The sequence below is a fragment of the Perissodus microlepis genome, chromosome 17 (genome assembly GCF_051167445.1).
Source record: "Perissodus microlepis isolate ML-2025 ecotype Zambia chromosome 17, ASM5116744v1, whole genome shotgun sequence".
Lineage (NCBI taxonomy): Eukaryota > Metazoa > Chordata > Actinopteri > Cichliformes > Cichlidae > Perissodus > Perissodus microlepis.
This window is the reverse complement of record NC_140477.1, coordinates 29,298,941-29,320,926: the sequence shown is the minus strand read 5'-3', so window position 1 is coordinate 29,320,926 and position 21,986 is coordinate 29,298,941. Positions and strand designations below refer to the sequence as shown.

The window sequence follows — 21,986 nt, the reverse complement described above, 5'->3', positions numbered from 1 at the left end:
TAAAAGGTATGCATCTGTGATCTTTAAGGTTTTGTTGTTGTTGTTGTTTTGTTTTCTTATGCATGTGTAGCTGAAAGTGTGATTACTACCACAATCACAGTGGTTATTTATTTGCACTGGTCATTACAGTGGGATAAAAACTTTAATGTATATCTCAGGAGTAACCTTTCCATTACTACAGGGGATTCATAGCACCAGCATCATCGGGAGGGCCCAAAACATAATTAACATCATCACCTACAGCGTCATCTTTCACACTACAGGAGTCTGAAATTGAGGACTAAAAGACTCTCAAACACCTTCTACCCAAAGACCATTAGACACCTGAATAAAATAATCAACACTGCTCTTCTGCCACCTCATCACAGATATTAAGTATAATTGCACTATTACTATATTTCTTACAGTATTATTAGAAGTATCTGTCACACTAACAAACTACCTTGCATAAGCATTAACACGAGTTTGCACATTCACTACTTGTACTTGTCTCATCCTAGAATCACAACAGCATATTTGTTTCATTGACATAAACTGGGTAAAGTATTATTTTCATTTTTTTTTTCCTTTTAAAAAATGTTTCCCTTAAAATTTTTAACCTGTATTTTTTTTCTTTTAACTGTATGGCTTTATAAAGTCAAATAACTTTCACATTGTCCCGCAAATTTTTATTTATCCAGGAATAAACACAAACTTTAGAAACCAAGGAAACAGCTGTGAGTTGCGTTTACCCGGCGTTTACGACAGCTCTCTTTCATTTCCGGCATAAACACATGGACGCCTGAGCCACGAAAACATGAGAGGTCAAAAGTTATGGTCGTAATCTTCAGCATAAACGGAACATAACACAGAAACATGGTAAGTTGAAATCGTGATTTACCACATGAAATGTGAAAATGGTTGCATGCTCGAGAGACTACGGAAATAGCGTTTGAAGGCGTTATTTTTAATAGCTAAGCTAGTGTTAGCTTTACTTAAACGTGCATATGACCCTACATGAACCAACACGACAGGACCAAGCTAAGCTAAAGTTTGGTGTTCTTCTTATTTTAACCAGCACGTCACTATTAGCCTGATAATTGGACCATTGATAGGTTTAAATCAAATGTAAACACGCCGCTTGGGTTTCGCAGCGTGCTCCAACGCGGTCACTGGTCTGCCGATTTGCGTTGTATCCCCTAATGTCCTGAAGCTTTCTGATTTCCACCTTTCTGCCTCCGCAGGCCAGCTCCATGGTGGCAGTGGGACTGGCTCTGGCAGCAGCTGGATTTGCAGGTCCGTGACTGGAAAATTTTGTTGTTAACTTTGTCAGACAGGGTTTCACGAGTGTACAGCACCATGGACATTGAACTTCAGTACAAAGCACTTGAATTGCAAGGAAACTATTAAACAAAATGCATACACATATATGGATGACATAAAAATAGCTCTACATAGTTCTATTTTTGTAAATGTACATATGTTTTTGACAACTTTTTAATAGTGTTATTTGCACTCTGCACATTTATAGTGTCATTTTGCTTAATATACTATCCCGAGCAGGAATAAAAGGCTTAAACTGTCTTACAAATAATGTAATGAAGAAAATATAACTGTTGATATCTAGCCAGGTTAAGCTAGATATCAACTCAGTAACTCGACCCTGGATTTCCTGGTCAAGCAATGACACCGCTCGCATAAAAGAGGCGGTTTTGGCAGCGAGTGACTGATCACAAACATATAGAGCAGAGCCGCATATTTAACAAAAGTAAAGCAAATTTTAATGTTTAACATAGAAAAAGGTTAAACACACAATGCAGCCTAAATGCAAAACATGTTGCAGGCAGCGCAGCAGCAGTGTGACTGCACAGAGCTTTCCATGCATAGTATGTATAGTAAAAAGCATTGTTAGAAATGTTTGTAGACTGCGAGTGGAAAAGCACTTCGTAAATGCATTTCATCTAAAGGGAAGGAAGGCTGGTGTGAAACACAGATTTACAGTCTGACTAATAGACTTGCAGTTATAATAGTTGGTGTTTTGCAGCACCGTCATCACAAATGATAAATATTATATTTTGGAAGACTGTTGTTGTCTCTCCCATATCATAACAGATTCTTTTTGACTCAAAACCCAAACCACTGAATGATTTATCGTTCATGTTTATGTTGGTTTTCCGTTTGTCATCTATCAGTAGGTCAAGGGCAAGTCCTGTGTGTGTTGACAGAAACTACATGAAACCTTGTGTTTAAGGTTTAATTTAACAGTATGTGAATGCTCCTCGCTCCAAAGCAGATTTTAAATTATGAAGAACAGTTACATTACAGAAACCTGAGAGTGCAAACCTCTGCCAACGTCGTTTAATCTCTGGGCAGTATTTACTTTTAAGGGAGTAGTATTATATAAAGTTTAGGAAGTTTGAAGTGCAGGAAAAAATCAGATAAGGGTGGCATGACATGCTTACTTTGATTCCACAAACATTATTTTGGAGTAGGTCATGGATTATAGGTGTTAATTTGTAAATAGGTGGACATGAATAACTGGAGTTTATTGTATAATATTAATAAACTTGAAAGAAAGGCAGGCGTGAAATGTAAAAGTGAGGGGAGAGGTGACATGATATTTGGAGGCAAACTATGATGTGACTTTTAGAATCCCCATATACCAGTATCATGTCCTAAACAAAGGTAGTAGAACTTGAAGTAGTTTTACAGATAAAAGATGAAAGTTTGACATTCTTTGACTTTAAAGGAGAGGTCAGAGGTCAAATGTGATGATATTTTAAATCTTTACACAACGCTCTCTATATGTTTACAGTACACAACACACTTGTAAGAATCATAGTTTCTAAGTTATGTGGCTTTTTATTGATTTTCAACATATAAATTATTAAGCAGAAACTGAAGACCTCAGTGGATGTAAGACAATTTTTTTTGGTAGTTCGGTTAAGCTAGGTGAGTCTAGGTGATTTTTTTGTTATTTAATATATTCTCAGATTTTCATATATTACAGGTTGTCTTGTAGTGTAAGTACTGTATCTGTATTGTTGTACTGTGATAGTAGCATTATCGTGGGAAAAGTATTGTTAGTTGCTCCAGCGCCCAACCCTAAACCGCATCAGTGTTAACAGTAAAACATTTAAGGGACAAATCCACAGATTGATTTGTCATCTGAGATTAAGTGGATTTGCCCATCACTGTAAACGTCTTGTCTTTTTCATGTACCAGGTCGCTATGCCATGCAGGCCATGAAGCAGATGGAACCCCAGATGAAACAGGCCCTTCAGAGCTTCCCTAAAACTGTAAGAAGGAACCCGTGTTTGCTGATATAACTCTGCCAGTTTGATGTGCAGAAAACACAGACACATGTTGGTCTTTGCATTCAGTCTGCATTTAGTTTTCTCTTTCCTAACTCGTAACCTCGACTGTACACATTGTTTCAGGCATTTGGAGGAGGCTACTATAGAGGTGGATTTGAACCAAAGATGACAAAGAGAGAAGCTGCTCTGGTTTTAGGTGTCAGGTATGTGGATGCTGATCAGCACTCAGCACTGATTCTTAGTCTATCTGTGATGTTACAATACTTCCAGGTTCAGAGAGGTTTGGTCTTGTGCTGCACGACTACCTTGTTGTGTTGTTTGTAGTCTCTCCACTACAGCAGCACATTTAACAACCACCACTAATCACTCATAATAATTCACTGTTACATACATTTACTGTTGCACCACTATTCTGTCTTCAGTCCCACAGCCAACAAGAATAAGATCAGAGAAGCTCATAGAAAACTGATGATCCTGAACCATCCAGATAGAGGTAAGAGAAAGCTTAGTGCTTACTCAAAGACTGATTATTTTTCTGATGAGTCTGTTATCTAGTGAAAATAAAAAATAAACAAAATACTACTAAAATACTATGAACAAAGTTCAGTATACTCAGAGTATCTTTCCATTATCTGGCTTCACTTGCCTTTGCCTACAACGGTGGTCAACTTTATAAGTCAAGCAGGGACTTCCCAGTGTAGCTGTCAGCAAATTTGGATAAAAATGGCTGCGTTGAAGCATCAGAACAATCAGAGACATGTATACTGAAAGCAGAGCAACAGAATTTTTACAAAAATGGGGGAAGAAAGTAAGATGATACAAAACATGAAGAGGTTAAGCACACAGTTTAGGCTGAAAGCAGTCAAGTTAGCAGTGTCAGTGTCTGGAAATGTCAAGCACTGTGCAGTAGTTTAGTGTTAAAATGTAAGAATGCCTGTGTGCTTTAAGGACTTGGGTCAAGACTGAAAAAGACCAAATGTATAAAAGACATAAGTATCACAGCTCTATGATTAAGACACAAAGTAGGCTGACAGAATAAAAGTGAATGCTCCATGTGTGTAAGACAGTTTTAGCTTTATTAACTCAGCTGCAGCCAGTGGTCTGAGAGTAAAGAATAAGCATAAAAAGTTCATTCAGACATAGTCCTGCCAAATGTACAAATATGATACAAGGTCCACAAAGTCCAGAGAGGTGTTCAGCTGTAGGATTATATATCAAGGTGTATAAAACAATAAAATAGTTTCAAACTTGTTTGCAGTCAACAAAAAAATAAAATCAAGGAATAAAGTTCTTCTCAGACTTTAAAAGCTTTCAACCCTCCTGGTATTTGTGCACACAAGTCTGAGGCATCACTGCAGAAAAACCAACACAGCTCTGTTCTGGAAAACACTGCACTGGCTCGAGAACCTTCGTAAAAATCGGTGACCACGTTTCACAATTGCACTTTATTTACAATGAAAAGCTGATCATGCAAAAAAATCAAGCAGCTGGAGACTCGCTTATTCAGACTGGCTTTTAACTAGTTTTAGGCTGTATGATGTCATATGTATGCTGTTTTATCGTTTTATCTTCTGTGTTTTTATATGCCTGTTTTTATTGTTTTTATTTACCCACTTTGTAGGTTTTGACCTGTGAACGGTGCTGTATAAATAAAGTTTACATAACATTTAACTTCAGAATGTAGTCCTGAGCTGTTAAGCATGAGTGGCAAGTCTGTTAACAGGTCTTAGGTGTATTGTCAACATCCTGCATAGTAAAAGAAACTGTTTTGTTGTTCAACGTGAAGTGTGATTATGTGTGTGTGTGTGTGTGTGTGTGTGTGTTGCAGGTGGATCTCCCTACTTAGCAGCAAAGATAAACGAAGCAAAGGATCTGATGGACGGGCAGGCCAAGAAATAAAAGTGGAGATGCTTATTCATGCACTGACTGACTTGAAAGTTTTTCTAACTGATTGTTCTAAAAATAAAATCACACTGTACAAGTGCAGACCAGAATCCTGTCATTATTACTGCTCAGTTTATATTGACTTTGTGAAATTCTATAAGGAGGTTTCCATTTGACAGAACTTCAAATTGTTGTTTTGCGTTTTTTAAGATCACACATGAAGTGTGTTTCTTAGTCCAACCTACAGATGTCTCATAAGCAGTTACTAAACTTAATGGAGTCATTGAGTATTATGCATTTTGTGAGAGAACAAAGACAGTTTTTCTACTTGTGATTTTACTAGATACATTTGGACGTGAATATTATGTTGCATTAACTTGACAATGTCTTTTTTTAGCGACAGCAGACAGCACGCTGTTGTTAATGTGGTAAAATGTTAGTTGGTTTGAACACTGTAGCATTAGCAGAAACTTCAAAAAAGTTTCTGTGCTTACTGACACTTATGCGATGTTCCAACGTAACTGGTTAATTCACTCAAAAGCAGATTTGTGGTTTAAATCAACTTAAGCAGGTGAAACATTTTGCATTTGCATATGGAAATGTTTTGAAGCTTCGCCAGTGAAAAGAAGCCGGTTGTATGCTGAAAAAGAAATTCTGTCTGATGGATACTGAAACATGAGTGGTGACCAAATCAACAGCTTCTAAGTCTGTGAACCTAGCAACATGAAACTGCCTGTGACTCCACAGAAGCCAAGAGGGTGTGTTGGCAGGATCCCATCTGTGGTGAAAACACTTCATTACATTCAGCCAAAGACAACTTTTCCTATTTCTCATTTCATAAGTTTTTAACTTGTAAAAGAGACACCACAGCTATCATATACAAATCATGGCTAGTAAAGGATGCCTACATTGTATTCATACATTTAATAATCTTTCTGGCTGCAGGATAATACAAAAACTAACAAGACACTTTTCAATAAACTTGGTCAAGAGTTAGATGATGTGGGTCATGTCTCAGTTTTTGAAAAAGACAAACCTTGTTTAATAAACTCGAACTGCACCAGTATACTTTACACATCAGTAAACACAGGTTATTGTCACATTCACTATCCAAATCAGAATCTCCACACAATGCAGCGACGCAGCATTCCTGAAAAGTATGTGTACAGCTAACAGTCACAAGCAAGACACAGAGATGGGTTTTAGATCTACACGAAAGATCAAGTTTATTTAAGAACCACCTGCATACAAAACATATTGCACATCAACCAACCAGACGATCCTTAAAAAAACAACAAAAAAAACTTTACTGTAGTTGACCCAACAAAAACACTTGGGATGTCACAACTCTCAGTAGTCCAAATTTGTCCCAAAAGAAAACCTCTAAGCGTCGCATCTTAGTGTCAAGAAAACAGAAGAGATTGTTTTTGTTTGTTTTTTTAAATACTGTACATTTTCTTAAAAATAAATAAACCAAATATATCTCCTTCCTTAGTGGAACAGTCATGACCAGTTTCCAGCCAGCCAGTGTGGAAGAACCATGAAAATGACATCGTCACCTGGGCAAGGTTTTCTGGAAACATCTCGGTCGGTTTTTACAGGGCTCTGTTTTCCCCAACAGTGGGCAGATAAAAGTGGACAATACCCTAAAAGAAACTCAAGTGACTTTATTGAATTCCTAGTGAGGGAAAAAATTAATCAGCATCAAGCATTACTCGTGATGTACGTAATGAAACAATGTTTAGGAATGAGATGTTTCCAGGTGACCGAGCACTGATGGTACATATCTGTCCAGCACTAAACGGTAACAAGCCAGTTTTCAGACTCAACTACAATCACGTTTTAAACAGAAGAAAGGTTATGTTTCAGTGCAAAGAAAACAACTCTTCTACAGTTTCTTTTCCAGACACGATGTAAAAGCATTTCTTCTGTGACCCAAGTGGTTGCATATTGGAAAAACAGGAAGCAGCTAATGTGAAATTCTTCAACAGAGATATATATATATATATATATATATATATATATATATATAAAAAGGATAACTGGATTCATCCCCACCCTCCCCACAACGAGAACAAACACTCCTGACTTTAAAAAGATGCCCCTAAAATCCTTTTGGGGTGTTTTAGTGGTTGCCTTCACCTCCCGCAGTACCATAAGAAACATTTAGCACATGGAGACGCCGTGTCTGGTTCCGTTGTGGCAGATGAAGGCTAACACAGAAACAGGTGAAAGGATTTCAGATGGCATGAAGAGCCAGGCAACAACATGTTGAATCTACTCTCAAGGCACGACAGCTAATCACGTGTATGTTAAACATACTTGGGGTTTCCAACAAGCCAATCTGCACTGTGCTACTGCCCATGCAGATCAGTTAATTTACATCCTGAAATAAGTTTATGGAAGCATTTTTCTGGATCCAACTAGGAAAAGGCTTTTTAAAACCCTGCTGTGATGTTTCTACGAATAGAAAAAGGACTGCTGCATTCATACCACAGTATGGGTTTGAGTGGAATCCCTGTCTGATTTAATAAACGCTGTACTCAGTGCAGCCTCTCCCAGAGCTCTCAGTGAAGACAGGACTGAAAAGCACAGTTCATGTACACATCTGTAAGTTTATGTGTGTTTGACTATCTTTGGCAAGCTCATACAGGAAGAACTATTGTAAAAAAAAAAAAAAAAAAAAAGTGAAATGAATAGTTGGATAAAACAGGTGTAAAAAGGGAGGTTCAGGTTCTGACCTCTGAAATTTGCACAGCGGAACAGGTCACAAATATTTGGAAAATCTAAAATAAAAAAGAGAGAGAGAGAAAACAGTGCTTTAAATGTTATGGTTCACTTCTGAAGCTGCTCCAGTCATGGAGATTCAATCAAGTGCAGCTCTAGAAGTTCAAATATTTGAAACCATTTTCCTTGCCCTGACTAGGAGAGTCCATTAACAACAGCTTGTGGGTTAGATTCCTCCTTGTAGGAGACTTTAGTGGACTTCTCAGTGGAAGACCTGGGAGCTCTTGTGCCATTGTTGCCGTCGCCATCGGCTGCACCGTTAGAACCATTAGTGGTTGCCACGGCAGAGTTTGGGCTGTGTTCAGCGATGACATCCACCTGACCCTAAACAGAAAGGTGGGACAAACAGTGCGTGATGGGTGAGAGAGAATGACGAATGAATGGATTCACACTAAATCACCAGTGACTGCCAGGCATTTAAAGCAGCGAGAAGTGAGGATATTGTAAACTAGGTACTGACCACATCCTTGTTTTTCTGGGAGTCCTTCTCAATCATCTGTCTGCTCTGAGACTCAGCCCTGGATATGTAGTCAGCCACAGTAACTGCACAAATACAACAACAGAGAAAATAAACTATGAAAGCACATGAAGACTGACTCCTTCATATCAGAGCAGAGGAATGCTGCACAAATCTGTTTCAGATATTCCAAACTTCATCAGGATTGTATCGTCTTTAGTCACAGTTCTTGTAGATTAGTGAAACACACACAACAGCAGCATTTGCAGTGTGAAGTGAATTACTATTAATTAAACCTGTGTACACAGTTAAAGAAAAAGTGCCCTTTCTCACAGTCTGAGAATAACTTTTTACTAATTATGCATTTTAGATTCAAGATTACACCAAAATATGTTAGAACAATTTACAATGACACACCACACAAACAAGACTATTAATTGCTGTTAATGTCAGCATGACAAAGCAAAAGCAAGTTGTGACCAAGTTATTAGTAAAAAAAGGTTTTATGCTAAAAAAGAGATGCATATTTATATTTCTACGTACCAAACCTTGTTAGAAAATGCTATATTACAGTATTGATCAGCCATATTGAATCAAATAGCAAAAGCCAAGTTTTCCATAGTTTGTGTTTAGCATGGTGTTGGTGGAACACAAACAAACACAAGGTTTTTTTAGTCAAGTCATTCAGAGTGCTCACTGGAGGAGGGCACACTAGGTGATCCAGTTGCCTGGTTACCTGGCTGCCTCTCTTCAGGCAGACGGTTTCTGCGACGTCGGCTACGATTACGACGTTGAGGTTTAGCTTCCTGGTCATCTAAAGGTGTCAGGTCATCACAAACAGAGGGATTGGGGTGGAGGGACTTACATCGTGATCTACAATTGTGATCTACTTTGAGCTGCACTGACGCCCTTTATGTTTCAAAATAGAAATGATGCACTGCTGCACAGTCCTGACAGCTCAGAACAGCAGTCGGTATAACCTGAATACACTGTGTGAGACAACAACAACAACAACAACAAACATCTAGTAACGTTCATACCTGTTCCATTTTCACTCATAGAGGCGTTGTCTGACTCGCTCATGCCATCAATCAGAGTGGTATCCTCGTCTGTTCTGCGTCGCCGAGATCTTCTGCGGCGGTTAGCAGGCAAGTTGGAGTCGCTAGCATCTGTATCAGCTGTCTGATCGGTCTCTGTGTTTACCTCCAAGGCTCCATAGTGATGGTTATCCTCATGGTCTCGAGGCCCTGCTACACATACAGGATCGGATTAATAGGCAAAAACTTTCAAACAGAACTTTAACAGAAGAAAATGATAACTTAGAGTGTCAATATGTCTGTGAAGGTTCCCAATCATCCAGGTCGTAGTCTAAGGAACTTGGAAAGAAAAGCTTCTGGCCTTCTTTAAGTTTCCTGAAAGACGTTTCAAGGAAACTTAAAGCTTCAGTCCAGAACTGAAGAAGCTTCTTGGATGAAACGTCTTCAAGCAAACTTAAAGAAGTCCAGACGCTTTTCTTTCCAAGCTCCCTAGACAAATTAGAGTGTCCCTACTTTCCTTGAATTATCAATTTTACCAGAGCTGTTGCTGTAACTTCCTCTTCCTCCACGTCCCCTTCCCCTTCCTCGGCCGGGTCCTGGCCTTCTGCGGCCATCTCTCTGTGGCCGTGGGCCTCTCTCCCGCTCCCTGCAAGTCCACCAAACCAAATGAAATAGATCACACAGAACAGCAACCAGCAGTTTAGTCAAAAACTGGTGAGATAATGCAATATATGGATTATAGTAAGCTCACCTTTCATGATCTTCTCCAGCCAGAGACCAGTCACTCAGCTCATCTTTGCGCTCAGAATCTGTCTCAGAGGCGTTGGACTGCTCTGAGGTGTTGCCTGAGTGCAACCAAACACGCGTGAGAAGACAAAAAAAAAAGAAAGAAAGAAAGAATTACCCACATAAAAAGGATAGAACAAAGAGGGAGAAAGAAGGAGATAGTTATACACCTTGTTATAGGTGCGAACAATCCAAACATTTGACCTCCTGCATGATTTTACTGTATATGTGATTTTTTTGCACATATAGCGTTTGATTTTTAGAGATGCCTACCATATCCAGTGCTGTAGTTGTGGCCCCTGCGTCCACGCCCTCGGCTGTTGTAAGAGCGACTGCCATGCACGGACGTAGAGGAGGCATTGGCATTGTTTTCTGTATTATACCCGCCTCCTCTCTCCCCCCTCTCTCCCCTGTCCCTGTCAACTGGTCGGTGGCCCTGGGTAATCTGACGCAACTGTTCGTCAATCTGCATCCGTTCCAGACGAAGCTGCTCCACCTCCTAGAGCAAAGGAAGACGATAAATAACACAAAAAAGCAGTACGTTCTAAACTAAATAAATAAAAAATGAAAATCTGAGAGCTTTGTTTTAAAATAGTCATCACGGCACACACATGCATAATGACCATACACACATCTACATCACATCCAATTCGCCTTGTGTTGTTTATTCTTAATCTTGCTAGGCTGCCTCCCTGTGTATAATCCACAATCTGCCTCAGCTCTTCCGCTAGCTGCGCGCCCTCTGCAAGTAGCTCCACCATGTCATACACACACAAACGGTGCAAAACAAAGCACACACGAAGCACCAACGCAGCACAAAACATGCAAACAGCACAGGACACACACATACACATGGTGCAAAATGGATACACAGCAAAATACAGACTGCAGAAGAGCAAATTTCACATATCTATGAATCCTGCACTACGTTTTTATATAAGATTACTTGCTAAAGACTGAATTGGTGGTAAATTAAAATCCAGCTCATCAATATGGAAACGAAGGCTTCATTGTAACTAAAGTAACGGCCTCCAATATGAAATATTTTGACAATATTGTCAATTATTTTAATATTATTTCTATTTACTGCATACAAACATATTATCCATCCTTCTGCACTTAATATTCAAATCAATTTAAATATAAGAAATTATAATAACACATCTGAGAACACTATCTGCAAAGCACATACAAAAAGCAATCCTGCTTGAGCAATGTTTATTGTGTGCTGTTTCCATGCTAAAAGCCAGGCAGTGTCATTAGTCTTGTGCCAGAGTGGACATTAAAAGCAGCTTGAGATAGCTGGGAATTCACATTGCAGCATTTGAAAAAGGTTAGCAAACGCAACACGCAGACACACGTGCACACTCACACACAAAGGTGCTCGTACATTTAGGTAAGAGATGTGGTACTCCAACAAGACCTGAACGTTGCCAATGCTCTCCTTAGTGCCGACAAATGTGAATGGGACCATTCCCTGTGTCAACAAAACAAAAAAACACAACACAGATGTTAATATGGGACTGTCCAACTAAATGACACTGTTTGTACTCTCTGACTCCTATAGACTTTTAAACATCTGTCATAGTGATCAGTGCTTTATCAGTTGGGGGTAAACACATCGCAGTAGCAGGCTTACTTCTTGTCTGGGCTGCTTGGTATCGTTGTCTCCTTCTATCCTGACACGCACCACACCGGACTTGTCCACTATCTCCTGGATGACCTTACCATTTTTACCAATCACTTTGCCTAAAGACAAAGAAAAGAGAAAAAGATCAAAAGGTGGGACATCGCAGCTTAGGTCAAAAAGATGAGACACTAGTAAACTGAGGATATATAAGCACAGTATATGAAAGTTTTTGTTTAAAAATGTGATTCATGTTGCTGAGAAGTTGAGCAAATAATGTACTGAATGAATGAATGACTTGTTACTAATTACTCATTGCTGTTACTAAATACCAACTTCTTTATACCCTTCTTAAAATAGTTGAATCTACTTACCAACAAGGTTTCTTGGCACCTGGACCGAATCCTCTAAAAATTCCAAGAAGCTTCTGGCTTTCTTTACTGCCTCTGCTGTCTAAAGGAAGACACAGGGTCGCTTACATATATTACACACTCAGCTAAAACATATACACAACCCAGTTACCACTGTACAACATGTACAGTATTTACACAAAGAGCACGTCTAAAGAGTCCCACGCTATTTCTCTTATAAATAACATTCTCTATGTGAGACCATTAAAAAAAGAGACTTAGCAAATCCAATTTCATGTCAGCATTTTCATATTACTTCACACATAACCTGCCATACAGGAATAATTATGGATTCTTTAAATGGTGTTCATTTCTTTGTAGGAATCTCGTCAACTAAAAGCAACAATTTCATAAGAAAGATATGTTATTACTTCTCTTCTTGTTCACCATTAGAGAAAGCATCTATACCGTTTACCAGTTTAAGTGCACATGTTAAACACCATGTCACCCTCGTCGTCACTTCTCTTTCTCACATCCTCACTGGCAGGAGCTAAGACGTGAGTAACAACCATGTTGTTGTATAGAATAATAAAGCCCTGCTGATAATTCAATATATACTGAAAGACAATTTAGCCAATTTAAGCTAGATAAAATACTAAATATTTACTGATTTTGATGTGCAAATTACTTTTACTTTGCTTTTATATACAGAGGGTAAAATATGTATTGAACGGGTCACCAATTCTCTAAGTAAATATGTTTCTAAAGGTGCTTTTGACATCAAATTATCACCAGACATTGGTAACAACCCATGAAAAATGTGAAAAAAGGCATGGAAAATCATGACACTAGCTATCAGTAACTAGAAAGCAATCCTCCCACTTAGTGCAAATTCATTATCAGCTGATTCAGTCCCAACTGATGGCCTATAAAAAGCTGTCCCATTACTAAGATGTCTCACAAGAAACACACAAGATGGGTAAAACCAATGAGCTCTCGCAAGACCTTCACAACCTTATTGCTGCAAATTTTTCAACATAAAACGACCTCCCTATAAGATTTCAGACAGCGGAGTGAAAAGAATTATCAAAACAGTTGTTCAAGAGCCCAGCAACAGAAAGACCTGGAATCAGCAGGTACAATTGTTTTAGTACAATTGTACTCACCATGCAAGACTCCATTGCTGAAGAAAAAGCATGTTGAAGCGTGTTTAAGGTTTGCTGAACAACATTTAGACAAGCCTGTGAAATACTCAGAGGAAACAGTCTGGTCAGATGAGACCAAAATGAACCCTTTGGATGCCATAAGGCACTGCACTGCATCACCCCACAAACACCATACCAACGGTGATGTTTGTAGGTGGGAACATCATGGTGTGGGGCTGTTTTTCAGCATACAGCACTGGCACGCTTCATATTATTGAAGTAAGGATGAACGGGGAAAATGTGCCATGACATTCTTGATAAAAATTGGCTGCCGTTCACCAGGATGATGAAGATAAAATGAGGGTGAATGTTTCAGCAAGACAGTGATCAAAAACATACAGCCAAGTGAACTCTCAACTGGTTTCAGAGGAAGAAAAAGCTGCTAGAATGGCCCAGCCAATCACCTGACCTGAATCCTTTATAAAATTTTTAGAGAAAGAACTAAAACTCAGAGTTCATAGAAGAGCCCTTTAGGATTTAAAGACTAGTTATGTGGAAGAATCACATAAATCCCACATTACAACTACTTTTCCATACAGGAGGCGCCTTGAAGCTCTCGTCACCAACAAAGGCTTTTGTACAAAGTATTGAATGAACTTCAGTAACTGAGACATTTCTCATTATTACACATAATTTATGGACATCTATGGTTTGATTTCTTTGCATGTATGGATTGGCCGACATCTGGTGAGAATTTTATGTCAATAGCATCTTTAAAAAGTGACTTAGATCATTTGTGACGTGTTTAATAGTTATTTTACCCGGTGTACAATCCAGTAATCCTACTACCCCCTGTATTACCAACCTACCTCCCCATAAATCCTGAAATTGCCTGACTCCTCATCCAGCTCAATGGCAGTTACACCTGGAACCTTCCGGGCTTGCTGGATGTTGCTACCATGGCTGCCAATGGCCAGGCCCATTAGATCCAGTCTCACTGTAAACTCCTCCTGGAAGGAAGACACCAAGTGCCTGGAGTTCTACGAAAAACACAAGACATAGTCACAATCAATGAACTCAGTCAGCTCTGCCTGAAGCTTTCATCCTGTACAAAAACTGAACAATAACAAATTTAAGCGTACTGTTAATTTAAACTCAAAAACTAAATGCTCGACCTTACAGAGGTTAAGATTATTGAAATATCTTTGGTAATATGGTTGTGTCCAAGGATGCTGAGCTCATGGACTGACAATGATCAGAGTAACTGCTAGTGGCTTGCCAATCAAGACATTTTTTTGTCTTGTTTTTCCATGCATTACATTACACTTATCAGATCCATGAGTCATTAACTTTATCAGCTTCACTATATCTTCATTTCAGTATTTCTACATATTACTGACACTTGTGACACAGATGCAACTTCAAACTCTGTAAGAAACGGCTACACTGATCCACCATCACAAAAGTAGAGGTCAAAGAAGAAGAGGATTCCTGTCTGTAGATGTGACTTTAAAGTATTTGGAAAGATGCTACTTTGTCTTCTTTCCTTAACTTCTTTAGATTAAAAGATTAAAATGTTTGAGGAGCACATGATGCAGGGCTGAGCAGAGACAGGTGAGCTACTTCAAAAAGAAAATGAAATTAAAAAAACAAAACAATCAAAACAGACTGAACAAGTTTGTTGAAAAAAAGTTTAGTTAAAGAAAAAAGTCTGTCAAATGTTATAACTTTATACAGTTTTTGCTGTTCAGCTATCATCCGCCTACTTACAATCACCCAATGATAGGCTAAATCATCCATCACTTTATATCAGGGGTGGGGAACTCCAGGCCTGAAATGTCGGTGTCTTGCAGATGTTAGATATCACCCTGGGTCAGCACACATTGAATCAGATGATTACTTAATTACCAGCCTCTGGAGAACTTCAAGGCATGTTGAGAGGGTAATTTAGCCATTTAAATCAGCTGTGTTGGATCAAGGACCCGCAGGACACCAGCCCTTGAGGTCTGGAGTTCCCCCATCCCTGCTGTATATGAAGGCCACCCTGCTGGAACAGCACACGTTAGTTCTTTTTGAACTGGAAGTAGAAAATAAACTTGCTTACCTACTTCTTTCTTTCTTTCTCTTATTTTTAAGTTTCAGCCACACAGCTTGCATTAGGTGCACCGCACTATGTTAACCCCACTCTCCCACCTCAATTATTGTATTATATTGTATTATACTATGGTATTATACAACAATCAGTCTCTGGAGATCATTGCCCAATACTAAATGGCACAATAAAAAGCTATAAGCAAAACGACACTTGCTCAACTAAAAAGTATAATTTGGCTATTGTTTTAACTTACTTTAAGCAGTAGGATTGTATTTTGCCATTTACCATAATAAATGGCCTGAACTACCAACTTAGATTGTTCCAAGGCAACTACAGTGCATACAGTAACCCCAGAACATCTCAGTAACAGGTCTTTTTCTTGCCATCACCCTACCTCAAGGTGTTTTGTGGCTTCCTGGTTGCGTGACATTAGAAGTAGCTTGGTCCTGAGGCTGCGCAGGTGCATGTCACTCAGCAAAGACACACGCTTCACTGTCGTCTCGTTGGTGGACTAAAACACACACACACACACAGGAAATAAAAAGACTTATGCAAATATGTGGGGATACTCCTCTGCTCATAATCACTAAAAGAAATGAACAGCTGAGTCATGTATTAGACAAACATGCAGGGCAGGAAAAAGGTGTAGCACATCGTGCATTAGCCTTGGTGCTACTGTACATATCCACATGTCACCACAGAATCACAGAAAGCCAGTTACCACAATCACTAGCTGGCTGGTCTCAGGGCAGTATGAGATGTGAGAGGCTCCCACGGCTTTCTTGAAGTCTTTATGAGCATTTTCATTCTGGCACCTGTCCACAAAAAACAAAAAAACATATTACCTTCCAATCCTTAAACAAACAGTTCACAACTACTGAAAAAACGAGACAGACCATATATAAGAGGTACAATAAAGGCTCTACTGCATATACACACTCTCACTGCTAATGAACTAAACAAGCCTGTGAATTTAGTTAGAATCTGTCTGTCTCTAATTTTGTTGCTGTAAAGGTGCTGCACATACGCTTCTTGTAGATCCTGAGGAACTGGGACAAAGCACTTGTGAAAGGAGTTCTTGGTGATGGCCTTGTTGGTGTTGACCGGACGCAGACGTTCAAAGGTCACTATTTCGTTGTAAGTCGCGTCACAGGCTGCATACTCAATCACATAGAACTGGAAATATGGAAAGGTTCAACAAAAAAAATGAATAAGTAGGATACTCTTCATAGTGCCTATAGTCACATGTACAAAAAAGGTTTTACTCACATCTCCCTTCATCATGCGGACTTTAGCCAACCACCAACCACACGGCTCAAGTTCAGTGGCTCTAGAAAAGATCTGCCAGGAGATGAAAACACAAGCAGGATAAGGCACATATAGAAAGAAGCAGGTGAGGACAAGAGGAAATAAAAAAGGAGAGAACTTATATCTGTGTCCTTACCTCCACCTCGTCACCCTCTCCAATCTCCTTCTTGACATCAGCAGGTGGGGGCATCCTGACATCACTGAAGGGCACCTGGCGTTCTGGCTGCCAACTGACAAAAAAAAGACCCAATTTTTTTATTTTACCTAAAACATGGTGGTTCTGGATCTATGATAAAATATTAAATTTACATGTTTTATGAAAACTGGTCAAATGCAGAAGAAGTAAAGACTCACTTGTTCTCAAAGGCAATGGTGAGAGAGTCATCGTGGATATCTTTGACAAAGCCCTGCAGGAGGGACAGAAACACAGATCAGCGGTTAAATATAGTTCCTGCTTTAAAAGAAGAGTTTTTTATGTCTAGCAGAGAAAGGGACATTTTGGGTATGGGAACCCATTTTTTTTTATTTTGTGCATGCACACAAAGTATATACGCATTGTTGACAAGATGCACACTCCTGCTGATTGTTTGCCACTGTCTCATCTGTATACAACTGACAGTAACATGCTAAGATATGCACAGCACAAGCAAACAATTTTGAAGAAAAGTGCTAGGATGTATAAAAGGATGTGCACAATAATGAATTTAAAATACTTAAAAACCCTGCATGAAAAGAAGCGAATTGAACACGTTTGTTAAACACTAGGATACAGTGTGACAGCACAAAGTGTAAAACTGAATGTGAACATAACTATGTTTCCCACAGATTTAGATTCAATTTGTTGGTGGAGGAGGTGGGCATGTGCACGCAGATAAGTGATCTTGAGCTTTTGTGTATAGAAGGCACACACTGGCTTTCTTAAAAGAACAATTACATAATGTGTTTATATTATCTGATTTTTAAATACTTTTCTCCCCTGCAAATAATTTAATAACCAAGTAGCATAGCCTCCCACAGCTTCACTCCAACTTTCAGGATGTTGGTTGTCAATTGCAGCTGACTGATACTGATGACTGCCACAACACTCAATGAGTAATAGCAGCAAAACTTTCAAAATAAGAGCAAGGCATTTATCTATTAGTAAACTGATCGTCGATGGCTTTAATTTTTCATATGGATGAAAAAATATAATAACTACCACACTGTTGTTAAATCTCAGCAGCAGAGGTCTTAAAACTGGACTAGTAAAATCTGAAAGCCATAAACAAAGACTTCTTTCAGCTGGTTCCTTCAGGGGTTGCCACAGCAGACCATCTGCTTCCATGTCACCCTATCCCTAGCATTCTTCTTTGTCACACCAACAGTCTGCATGTCCTCCATCATTACATCCATAAACCATCAGTGATGTCCTCCTCATTTCTTCCTGCCTGGCAGCTCCATCTTCAACATCCTTTTCATCCATCTCAGCCTTGCCTCTCTAACTTTGTCTCCAATATGCTCAACCTGAGCTGTTGCTCTGATGTACTCATTTCTAATCTTGTTCTTACATTACATTTTCTACTGAAAATCTAAACATCTTCACTTCTGCCACCTCCAGCTCGGCCTCCTGTCTTTGAATCAAAGCCAAACTTGCAGGCAGTGAAACCAGCAACTTTCCAGAAAACGTACCAAAAAACAAACAAAAGAACAACAAAAACAAAGGACAATGGCAGTGGCAGTGAACTGAAGAAAAGTATTTTAGTGAGACACTGACAGCTTCATGAGCTTCTTTAGGTAATTCGGCAGTTAGATCAATTACTATCAGAGAAAGAGAGCTTTGTTGTCACTGTCTTAGTTTATGTTTTAACATGTTTAACACTGCATTCATTAGCATATTAGAGTATTATCTGCAGTAAACAATCATACTTTCTTACACTATGTGAGATAGCATGTCTGAAACCTTAGTACGCAACCACAACCGATAATAGTCTAGCACTACTATTTAATACTGTGGTATGCTAACACTGTGACAATGACATCAGCACCACTGATGGTAACAGATAGCGACCAACACAGATAGTTTAGTGTGTAAAATATCTAAATAAATAAAAAAAATGATATATTTGATAAGTATGGACTTGTTTTGCAAGTTTAAGTTTGAACTGCTTTCCAGCATTTGACAAAAAAAATCATCGCCTGTATTTAATCTGTTGTAAAATTACTTGATAGGCTATAATCTGTCAAACATATGGCAAATATATCTCTTATGAAAGGTATCAGGTCATTTTGATGCTAGAAACAACATTCCTATCACAGGGTAGAAGCTGCAAAATTACTTTTATATATCCTTTATTTATCCAGAAAGTGTTATTGACATTACAAAAGCCTTTTTCAAGAGAGATCTGGCCAAGAGGGCAGTGGAAAACGCAACAAATATATCATCACAGTTCTTTCATACACAGGCACAATAACAGAGAGACATAAAAACACTGTAAAACTAGTAATTTCCTTACTTAACGTATAACTCCTACATAAATCCTAATGACTACAGTCTATTTAACAACATAAGTAAAGATATCATTAAAAAAGCACCAACAAAAAGAAAACACACACGCACACACAGAAACATCAGAAATCAGTTTTGGCAGTGGATCGTTTTTTGGCACAACGCCTGTGCTAGTGTCAAACGTGAGGTACCCAACACTACACACCAGACTTGGAAGTACTGAACCCCAGGTTCAATGCGTTCAGACACTTATTTAAGCCATGTGTCTCGCTTGCGTGAAGGACGGTGTTGATTACATTCAAAGAAAGCACAAACACGTATGTCTAAAGAGTTTAAGACACAGGGTGGCAGAGTGGACAGAATCGCCCAGGAAAAAAGGGGTGTGTTAAATAAGGAAAAGCAATGAGAACAGTGTGAAAATGCAGTAGTACAAAAGAAGTCATGGGCTGTGAAGGTGAGACAAGAAAGAAAAACTTGGAAGTCTGGAGAAAAATGAGAAGAGAGAGGAGACACAGGGGGAGAAGAGGCGAGGGTGTTGCTGTGGGCAGCACGTCTAGAAATAGCTTTAAAGTCGATGGTATCAGTGACCCACTCGACATGCCAGCTGGTCGGGATTGACAAGGAACAGCTGGCTCACACATACCGAAAAATAGCTTCGGCATGATGGAGTATCAAATAATAGACAGCGACAGTCAGTCGTGAAGTCTGTGCAGAGAGACTTCAAAAACTCTCACACCACCAACCTTGGTGCCTTCACAACACGACACACTTTAATAAACTGCGTCAAGGTATAATGGGCTGGTCCTCCGTGTTTCTGATATCAGCTCAATAGCCAATGATGACACATGCAGATACTACTTACTTCAGCAACATCTTTCGACGTCAACAGCTAGGCAACTATCAAGTTAGCTAACTTTCAGCTCAAGAAAGCGGCACAAGAAGTCCAATAAAATTAATAACACCTGCCCTGTGTTACGTATTCAAGTTATCCCATGCAAGACTGCGGTTCTTCCAAACTGGCTTTGAAGAAAGGTCCTCAAAAGTGTCAGCTGGCGAGGACATGGGAGTGACGCTAGCTTAGCTTGCTAATTATGGCTAGCATTGCTAGTACAAGCTAATATCGAACTCTCGGGTACGTACAGAGGAAGTCGGATCATGTTGCCACAATCCACGAGACTTAAACTAGAATACTGTACCGTATGAACAACTTTTATGTTTGAAACTGCATTGATAAGCCGGTATTTACCTTGTAATAAGCCCCGTTGGAGCCACGGACCTCCACCGCCAGTTCTTCCATATTGGAAACGCAAAGGATGTTGGGACGACAGGTGCTCCTTCAAGCGTCAGGAGGACTTGACATCTTAGCACCAGTAAAATGTATAACAACCAAGTACATGTAAAATTTGCACATTCAAAACTGAATTAAAATGAAAATATAACTTGTTATTCTAATGTAGCTTACCTGACAAACCAAAAATGAAACTACAAAAGATGAATGCCCTTTTATTTATGTTTTGTAGTTTCAGTCCCATTTTATTGCTAACATACATTCAGAGCTTGTTGCTATAGTTACTATTTGCTGTATCTACTCTTGCTGTTGTAATGACCATTAGAAGACACCTACTAAATCACTTTCAGTACATGTTATTCCATTCTTTGCAATAACACAGACAACCAAACTGACCTAGTCACGATAGCTGACCCAGTTGCAATACTTGTAGTAAAAAGTAAATCCCCATTTCAGTTTCCGGAGCAGTGTTTCCTTGCAGAACTACGGTGGAAGGATTGTAACACAAAACGTTTGGTCTGATTATGTAATATTTAGGAGCAATATTTACTCTGGAAATGTAGTGGAGTACCGAAAAAAAAAACCAAAAAACACAAACTTAGACAGTCAATTTCTGATGGAATTCAATTAAGGTTCATTTTATTTACATACTGCCAAATCATAGCAAATGTTACCTCACGGCACTTCACCCTGCAAGGTAAAGAGCTTAAAGCACTAGAATGAAAAGCCCAACAATCAAACGTATCCCTTTGAGCAGGCACTAGGTGAGGGTGGAACAGAAAAACACCATCTTAACAGGAAGTACCCGCCTTAAGGAAGGGCAACTATCTGCTGCTACTTCAGAATTGCTTTCCTGGACTCTACTGTCAACAGTTCTAAATTTGTATGAAATTGTAAAAAAAAAAATTAAAAAGTGCACTATCAGAATATAAATGTAGGTCTCTTTTTTTGGGATACAGCTTGAAACGCTGCTCTAATAGTAAACATTATTAGTAATGAGAGTTGTAGAAAAAGGGTCAAATGCTTTGTTCACCTGTGGTTAGACTATGATAAAAAAAAAAAAAGACATTTGCTGTGCATATCTCTGTGGTGCGAGATTCAAACTTAAGAGATACATGCTCCAGTTTTTAGTTTTTTAATTTCCAGTGTTTAAACCCATTTAAAAAAATCCAGCTTTACTTGCCTATGAAACTACATCTTCTCAGGTATAACAAAATGTAGCAGTGTACTGAGCAGCAGGGAAAAATTAAACAGTATGATGAATAGCTCTGAAAAGGCAAACTTGTGGTGCCTTGGAAGAAGGGAAAAAAAGAAGAATACAGGGACCTCACCTCATTTTTGCAAAGAGTTCTGACTGTTCGCCTCTTTTTTTACAGGTGGGGATTTGGTCCAGTGATTCCCTTTTCAATCCCTGCATTGCCATTGTACGCACAAGTCACTT

General features: G+C 39.0%; 2 protein-coding genes across 10 annotated transcripts; one reads left to right on the top strand and one right to left on the bottom strand.

The window, feature by feature from the left end:
* Window positions 1-731: 731 nt before the first annotated feature.
* Window positions 732-5,282, top strand: dnajc19 (DnaJ (Hsp40) homolog, subfamily C, member 19). The gene is made up of 6 exons (XM_084910081.1): window positions 732-858; window positions 1,224-1,275; window positions 3,205-3,278; window positions 3,420-3,499; window positions 3,719-3,789; window positions 5,125-5,282. The coding sequence occupies exons 1-6, from the start codon at window positions 856-858 to the stop codon at window positions 5,193-5,195; spliced, it is 351 nt and encodes a 116-aa protein (XP_084766207.1). The 5' UTR covers window positions 732-855; the 3' UTR covers window positions 5,196-5,282.
* Window positions 5,283-6,376: 1,094 nt separating this feature from the next.
* fxr1 (FMR1 autosomal homolog 1) lies at window positions 6,377-20,614 on the bottom strand. 9 transcript variants are annotated; one of them, XM_084910077.1, is made up of 19 exons: window positions 20,504-20,590; window positions 17,127-17,179; window positions 16,909-17,002; window positions 16,734-16,805; window positions 16,492-16,640; window positions 16,186-16,279; window positions 15,859-15,975; window positions 14,239-14,409; window positions 12,249-12,327; window positions 11,887-11,996; window positions 11,636-11,724; window positions 10,880-11,009; window positions 10,521-10,743; window positions 10,213-10,306; window positions 9,998-10,107; window positions 9,465-9,671; window positions 9,161-9,238; window positions 8,428-8,510; window positions 6,377-8,291 (listed from the first exon to the last, which is right to left on the bottom strand). In XM_084910077.1, exons 1-19 carry the CDS (start codon window positions 20,552-20,554, stop codon window positions 8,103-8,105), a joined length of 2,193 nt encoding a protein of 730 aa, XP_084766203.1. In that variant the 5' UTR covers window positions 20,555-20,590; the 3' UTR covers window positions 6,377-8,102. The 9 variants fall into 9 exon arrangements, with proteins under 9 accessions (XP_084766203.1, XP_084766197.1, XP_084766199.1 ...); XM_084910071.1 differs by lacking the exon at window positions 10,880-11,009 and having other exon boundaries at window positions 9,122-9,238; window positions 9,465-9,674; window positions 10,521-10,746; window positions 11,638-11,733; window positions 20,504-20,614; XM_084910073.1 differs by lacking the exon at window positions 10,880-11,009 and having other exon boundaries at window positions 9,122-9,238; window positions 9,465-9,674; window positions 11,638-11,733; window positions 20,504-20,614.
* Between the last annotated feature and the right edge of the window lie 1,372 nt (window positions 20,615-21,986).